The sequence below is a fragment of the Enhydra lutris genome, unplaced genomic scaffold (genome assembly GCF_002288905.1).
Source record: "Enhydra lutris kenyoni isolate GAN:26980312 unplaced genomic scaffold, ASM228890v2 scaffoldscaffold68, whole genome shotgun sequence".
NCBI lineage: Eukaryota > Metazoa > Chordata > Mammalia > Carnivora > Mustelidae > Enhydra > Enhydra lutris.
Window position 1 is genome coordinate 14,847,168 of NW_019154152.1, and position 8,286 is coordinate 14,855,453.

At 39.6% G+C, this 8,286-nt stretch overlaps 1 protein-coding gene across 1 annotated transcript; it reads right to left on the reverse strand.

Annotated features, from left to right (window-relative positions):
- Positions 1-4,296: 4,296 nt before the first annotated feature.
- Positions 4,297-5,311, reverse strand: LOC111159379 (galectin-3-like). Its single transcript, XM_022521794.1, is given in 3 exon segments — positions 4,297-5,023; positions 5,132-5,284; positions 5,287-5,311. Coding segments are annotated over 3 exon segments (753 nt in total). The 3' UTR covers positions 4,297-4,448.
- Between the last annotated feature and the right edge of the window lie 2,975 nt (positions 5,312-8,286).

Below are 8,286 nucleotides of genomic sequence, written 5' to 3' on the forward strand. Positions count from 1 at the left end.
TGGAATTCCTTGCTGCTGCCATGCACCCAGCAAACTCCTACTCAGCACTCGAGCCTTAACCTTACCATTGCTGTTCTCTGCAATGGCAAAGCAGCCATCCTGAATGTACATACACACTCTTAATGTTAAAGAAACATTAACACTTAATTGAACTTAATTGTTTGCAGAATGTTTTTCTTCCCTTACCAGCCCATGAACTCCTCAAAAGCCAAGACTGTATGTGATTGTTCTCTGTATTCCCTGCATCCAGAATAGAGCTTGTCTGGATAAATGCTTGATGGATGAATAAAAGAATAGACTTTTATGGTAATTGCTTTTTTTATTGTTCAAAGTTCACATAACAAAATTCACCATTTTAACCATTTTAAAGTGCACATTTCCGTGACATTTAGTATATTCACAGTGTTGTACGATCACTACTGCTGTCTAGTTCCAGAACATTTTTACTACTCCAAAAGGAAATCTTGTATCCATTAAGCAGACACTCCCCATCACCCCCTACCCCAAAGCCCTGGCAACCAACCACTAATCCACTTCCTGTCTCTATGGATTTGCTTAGTCTGAAATTTTTACATAAATGTAATCATGCTATATGTGGCCTTTTGTGTCTGGCTTCTTTCATTTAACATGTTTTCAAGACTCATCCATGTTGTAGCATGTATCAGTACTTCCTACGTAACTTTTTAAGGCTGAATAATATTCTGTTGCATTGATAGACCACATTTTCTTTATCCATTCATCCACTGATACACATTTGCTTTTCTACCTTTTGACTATTATGAATAGTACTGCTATGAATGTGTGTATGTACAGACTTTTGTTTGAGCACCTATTTTTTTTTAAAGATTTTATTTATTTATTTGACAGAGATCACAGGTAGACAGAGAGGCAGGCAGAGAGAGAGAGAGAGGGAAGCAGGCTCCCTGCTGAGCAGAGAGCCCGATGCAGGACTCGATCCCAGGACCCCGAGATCACGACCCGAGCCGAAGGCAGCGGCCTAACCCACTGAGCCACCCAGGCGCCCCTGAACGCCTATTTTTAATTCTCCTGGGTACATACCTGAGAATGGAAATGCTTGGTTATATGGTAAGCTTATGTTTAACTTATTAAGGAACCACCAGACTGTTTTCTACTGCAATCGCCCATTTTACATTCTCAGCAGCAGTGTATGAACTGAGGGTTCTAATTTCCCCACATTTTCATCAACAATTTTATATATATATATATATGACATATATATGACAATTATTATCTTCCATAGATATAGATATAGATATAGATCTCCATCCATCCTAGTGAATATGAAGTAGAATCTCATTGTGGTTTTGATTTGCATTTCCCTAATAACTAATGATGTCAAGCATGTTTTGGTGAGCTCTCTGGTCATGTGTGTATCTTTGGAGAAATGTCTATTACACAAGCCCTTTGCCCACTTTTTATTTGGGTTGTCTTTTTGTTGTTGAGTTGAAAGAGTTCTTTACATATTCTGGATACTAGACCTTTATCTGATACATGATTTGCAAATATCTTCTGCCATTCTATGGATTGTCTTTTCCCTTTCTTAATAGTGTTCTTTGGTACAAAAGAGTTTTAATTTTGAGGAAGAGTTTTGGTACAAAAGAGTTTTAATTTTGGTACAAAAGAGTTTTAATTTTGAGGAAGTCCAGTTTATTTATTTATATATTTTTTGCTTGCTTTGTGCTAAGAAACCGTTGCCAAATCCAAAGTCATGAAGATTTGTCCCTATGTTTTCTCCTAAGGATTTTATAGTTTTAGCTATTATATTTAGGTCTTTGGTCCATTTGGAGTTTGTTTTTGTATAAGGCATACAGTAAGTGTCCAACTTCATTCTTTTGCATGTTGATCTCCAGTTACTCCTGCACAATTTATTGAAAAGATTCTTCTTTTCCCATCATCACATCTGTTATTGAAAGATATTTTCACATTATAAGTTGACAGATTTTTCTGTGCCTTGAAGACTTTGCTCCAGTGTCTTCTGGCTTGCATTATTTCTGCTGTAATTCTTATCTTTGTTCCTCTGTATGTACTGTTTCCTCTTTTGCTGCTCTTCTCTATTACTGTATTCTGTATTAAGACCTCTTTTGTATTATTGAGTTTAGTGATTTGATTTTATATACTCTGGTATAGTACTTCTTGTGTTTCTTGTGCTTGGGGCTCATGGAGCTTCTTAGATTTGTGGGCCAGAACTTTTCACCAAATTCGGGAAATTTATGGATGTTATTTCTTCAAATATTTTCTCTGCCCTTCCTTCCTTTAGGGGCACCAATTGCATGAATAGTAGGCCGCTTGAATTGTCCGATAACCCACTGATACTTGTTCAATTTTTTCCTTTTTTTTTTCCTCCCTTTCTTTTAGTTTCTATTGCTGTGTCCCCAAATTTACTAATGCCTTCTTCTGAAATGTCTACTCTATTTTAATCTCATTTTGTGGATTCTTCATCTCAAATACAGTGATTTCCATCTCAAGAAATTTGACCTGTTTTTTTTTAAATATATATTTTTTATTTTGGAATAATTTTAAACTTACAGAAAATTTGCAAAGATGGTACAGGGCATTTCCAAATTGCCCCTCATCCAGTTTTAGTTTCTCCCAATGTTGTGATGTTACTGTGGTGCACTTACCCCAAAACTAAGATACCAACATTTGTGCATGACTATTAATGAAACCCCACACCTTATACAGATTTCATCAGCTTTTCCAATAATGATTTTTTTCTATCCCAGTAATCAATAAGATATCAGATCTCATTTACTTATTATATCTTGTTAGTCTTTTGAGACCCATGACAGTTTCTCGGTCTTATCTTGTTTTTCATGACATTATCATGTTTTTCAATGACATTTCATGACATTGAATGTTTTAAAGAGCACTGGTCATGTATGTTATAGCATATCCTTTAATTTGGGTTTGTCTGATGTTTTTCTTATGATTAGCTGGGGTTATAGGTTTTGAGAAAGAATAGCAGCTAAAGTGTTCTTTTTATTACATCAAATTAGAGAGCATATGATAGCCACATGACATCACTGGTGACCTTCACTTTAATCACTTGATTAAGGTAGTTTTGATAGATTTTCCTACTGTAAAGACACTATTTTTTCCTTTCCTTTCTGTTCTTTGGAAGCAAGTCACCCAGTTCAGCCCACACCCAAAGGAAGGGGAATGATTATATTCCACCTCCTGCAAAGGGAGAATATCTGCATCTGCTATTTGGAATTCTGTATAGAATAATTATCTTTCTTCCCACTTTATTGATTCGGTCAGTATTTATATCATTTTGGGCTCATGTATATTTATTTGATATTTTGCATTATAATTCAATGCTATGTTATTTATTTTATTGCTCAGATTGTTTCAGTTTGGGCCATTGGATGCTTTTTCGGGTTGGCTTCTGTATCTCTTTGACATGTTCCCATTCTTTTGTTTTTGAACACTTCCTTACTTTCTAGTTCTTCAGCGTACTCCAGAATCATCTTGTATTTTCCCTCTTCTAGATCCACAATCAAACATTTCTCTAAAGAACTCTGGTTCCTTTTATTGGAGAATGGTATTCAGAAATGAAGAGATGGGCACTGAGCATGTTTGTGGCTACTGTGACTTGGACCTCTTCAGCATCTTCTGTGTCTCTAACAAGCTGAGTGTTTTCTCTAGCTTCTTGATCACATAGAGTACAGTTGTGACTGTTTTAATGTTTTTAATCTATCCATCCTAGCTGTCTTGGTCAGTTTCAGTTGAGGGATTTTGAATTTTTGGAAGTAGCTTTTGGCTATTATCTTTAAACATTGTGAGATGGGATCAGGGCAACATTAGTCTAGGGCTAATTTTGCCCCACTATTGTGGCAAAGCCCATCTGATGCCATGTGAAATATGCCTGCCACTCTGAATGCTGGGAACAGGAACTGGACCTGTGGGTTCTTTGTGAGTTGTTCCTTCTATTTCCTTTGGATGGTTCTTTCTGGTCTCAGGCATTTTCCTCACATGCATGTTGAAGACTGCAGGGGGAACCTCAGTAGATAGCCAGAGCTTTCTTTTGGTGCATATTTCTTCTCTTTGGCAGTCTTCCCTGTGAACTCTTGCTACCTTGACCTCCCCAGACTCATAGCTCCATCTCTTCAATTCAGGAAAACTGCTGGGTTCCACCTGGGTTTACTCTCTCAGCCCTATGGCCTAGAAACCCTCTCTAGGAGGTAAGCAGGAACAATCATAAGGTTCACCTGGCTTGTTTTCTGTTTTCCAGGGATCACTGTTTTTTCTTGCTTGATATCCAGTGTCTTTTTTTTTTTTTTAACTCTTAGAATGTTTATTAAATCGAAGATTTACAAGAAGGACGGTGATGAATAAAAGTGAAATTTTTCAATCAGGAAACATGAAATTTCAATGTGTAAGCGTTTATATTCAATTTCATTTTTTTTAAATCTTCCCGTTTAAAATTATATCATAACGTGTGAAGCACTGGTGAGATCTATGTCACCAGAAATTCCCAGCTTGCTGATTTCCTGGAGATTTTTCATCCGATGATTGTACTGCAACAAGTGAGCATCATTGACCGCAACCTTGAAGTGGTCAGATTCAACCAGCACTTGTATTTTGAATGGTTTACCACTTTCGAATGGGAAAGTCGCCTGTCTTTCTTCCTTTCCCCAGATGTTATCCAGCTTTGTATTGCAAACAATGACTCTCTTGTTGTCCTCATTGAAGCGTGGGTTAAAGTGGAAAGCAACATCATTCCCTCTCTTGAAATCTAAAGCAAATCTGTTTGCATTGGGCTTCGTTGTGCCCAGAATTGTTATCAGCATGCGAGGCATGACTCCTCTAGGCAAGGGCAGCTCATAAGGTACAGTCAGTGGTCCAGCAGGGATGCCAAAGGCGCCAGCAGCAGGCTGGGCTCCAGGAGCACTTGGCTGTCCAGGAGGCAGGTAGGCCCCAGGCCCACTCGGTTGCCCAGGGTGGGGTCCTGGTGCAGGTGGTCCAGGATAAGCAGGAGCTGTTGGGCCAGGGTAGGCTCCTGGAGGTGCCTGTCCAGGATAGCCGCCAGGAGGGGCCTGCCCAGGATAGGCTCCTGGAGGGGCCTGTCCAGGATAGGCTCCTGGAGGGGCCTGTCCAGGGTAGCCACCAGGAGGGGCCTGTCCAGGATAACTGCCAGGAGGGGCCTGTCCAGGGTAGGCACCAGGATAGGAGGCCCCTGGGTAGCCCCCTGCTCCAGCAGGCTGGTTTCCCCATTGACCAGGCCATCCTTGAGGGTTTGGGTTTCCAGACCCAGATAAGCATCATTAAGTGAAAAACTGTCTGCCATTTTCCTGACGCCTCAGCCCTCGCTTGCTTGCTGCAGGGGTGGCTTCTGGTGAGGTGCTGCGATCCCCGATATCCAGTGTCTTAAAAATCACTGTTTTAGGGGCACCTGGGTGGCTCAGTGGGTTAAAGCCTCTGCCTTCGGCTCAGGTCATGGTCTCAGGGTCCTGGGATCGAGCCCTGCATCGGGCTCTCTGCTCAGTGGAGAGCCTGCTTCCTCCTCTCTCTCTCTCTCTCTCTGCCTGCCTCTCTGCCTACATGTGATCTCTGTCTGTCAAATAAATAAATAAAATCTTTGAGGAAAAAAAAAATCACTGTTTTATATGTTTTGTCCAGATTTGTAGCTGCTTTGTATAGGCAGGTAAGTATAGTCCCTAATACTACATCATCTTAGCCAGAAACCACAGTATATGCATAGGAAATTAATGGAGCCAGGGGCTATGATTAGCACAAAGGCAGGCATATCATAAGATTTAAAAAGGTAATGTCATATTGTGGTTAAGAGTATAGACTCTGGAACCAGACTGCCTGGGTATGAATTCTGACTCACCATCTTACTACCTGTATATCCTGGGCCAACTATATAGCCTTTCTGGGCTTCAATTTCCTCATCTTAAAATGGGGCCCATAATGGTCATATTTCATTGGCCTGAGATGGGGGTTAAATAGCTTAAAACATGTAAAGCATTTGGGACAATGCTTGGTTCAAAACTTGTATTCAATAAATATTAGTTATTTCTATACTTGTTAAAAGCAGCCAGCAAATCTGTGAGTTTCCTAGTGACTCTAGCAAAGTGGAAATATCAGTTACATGATTCAGTGTCCATAAAATATAAACAAATTGGTTGGACAGGAAAAGTACAGATTTCAGAATCGCCTCCCCCCAAGATTCCTCATAAAGAGAATACAGTATGTACCTGGAATAATATACCAGCCAGAGGAAGTTTCCTAGGATTTTGTCTTTACCATTCCTCCAAATAGCCAATAACTTCATACTAGAGCTCAGTATAATAAAAGTGCTTCCACTGTGACTGAAATATCGCAATACCTTTAGTCTGGCTTATTCAAAAATAAAATGTATAGCATCAAAATGAAACTACTGAACCACAAGTCATTTGGGTGATTCTCTATAAATATGGGGGGGTCGTTCAATTAGAAGATAATTATAGTGGATCAGGGAAGAGGCAACTAAAGCCTGAGCCAAGAAATAGCTAAGGATGAAAGGGGGTTGGCACAGAACCAACCCACTGTACTGTGAGATTCCACAAATTTTGGCAATTGACTCAGTGTGTAGCAATAGTGAGAAGGAACTTTTGAGGCCAGGAGTATGGAAAGATGAAAAAGCTTGACTGTTGTGTTCTTCAAATCTTCTATAGCCTTACAAATATTTCACCAGCTTACTCCATCAGCTGCTGAGGGAGATGTGTTAATTCTCAGTATATGGGTTTGTCCATTTCTCCTCATAATCTTATATATTTGGAGGCATGTTTCCAGTTGGTACAGAGAGGTTCTGGGTCATATCTTCCTGATGAACTATCCCTTTTGTCCCTAAGTATATGCCTGTAGGGCACCTCGGTGACTTGGTTAGGTGTCTGCCTGCCATGTGTTTGCTTTATTCTTGTACTGTCTTTGGTTTAGTTGTTTTCTTTACTCCCTTTTTATTCTCATGAGTGATTTGGAAGATATACATTCTAATTCTGTTCCTTCAGTGGATGTTCTTACATTATTAATGTGCATACTTGAGTTAACAGTGTTAATTACCATCTCTAGCTCATTGTGCAGGTTTTAGGATCCTTAGAATTCTTCAGTTCTGATCTCTACCCCCTTCTATCTTCCAAGTAATTTGGGTTTTAGTTTTTTGGTCCTAACTTACTTTTAACAACCCCCCCATTAGATGATTTAATAGCCAACATTTGTTTGGATTTACAGGCCTGCATATTAATTTCTTTGTCTGTCTTTCTTTGGTGCCTTTTCTTTATTGAAATATATTTCATGGGGCACCTGGGTGGTATAGTCTGCTAAGCATCTGACTCTTGGTTTCAACTTGAGTCTGACCTCAGGATCATGAGATCAAGCTCCACGTCCAGCTCCGTCCTCTATACAGAGTCTGCCTGAGTTTCTCTCTCCCTGTCCCTCTGTCCCTACCCCGACCCTCCATGCTCTCTCTCTAAAATAAATAAATAAATCTTAGGGTGCCTGGGTGGCTTGGTCAGTTAAGCATCTGCCTTTGGCTCGGGTCATGATCCCAGGATCCTGGGATTGAGCCCATGTTGGGCTTCCTGCTCAGCGGGTAGTCTTCTGTTCTTCTCCCTCTCCCCCGCTCATGCTCTCTCTCTCTCTCTCTCAAATAAATATGTCTTTTTTAAAAAACCTAGTTTTTAAAAAATAAATCCTAAAACTAGGTATATAATTCACATACAATGAAATTCACCCCCTTTAAGTGTACAATTCCATAGTTTTTTAATATGTTCACAAAACTGTGCAACCATCAGCAATATCTGATTTTAGAACATTTCCATCATCCCCAAAAGAAATCCCATATCCATTACCAGTCCCTTCCCATTCCCTCCCCATTCCCTCCTATCCCCAGTCCCTAGCAACCATTAAACTACTTTCTGTATCTATGGATTTGCCTATTCTAGAAATTTCATATAAATTGAATCATGTAATATGTGGCTTTTCATTCTGGCATCTTTTCAAGTAGCTTGATGTTTTCAAGGTTCTTCCATGTTGGGGCATGTATTGGTACTTCATTCTTTTTTATGCCTGAATACTATTCCATTGTATGGATAAACCGTATTTTATTTACTAGTCATTAGCTGATGGACATTTAAATTGTTTCCACCCTTTAGCTATTATGTATAATGCTGCTATGAACTTTTGTGTACAAGTATTTTTGTGGATATGTATTTTCAGATCTCTTGGATATACACCTAGGAGTGGAAACTTGTTTCTTGTTTTCAGTGGTGTGCTGATATT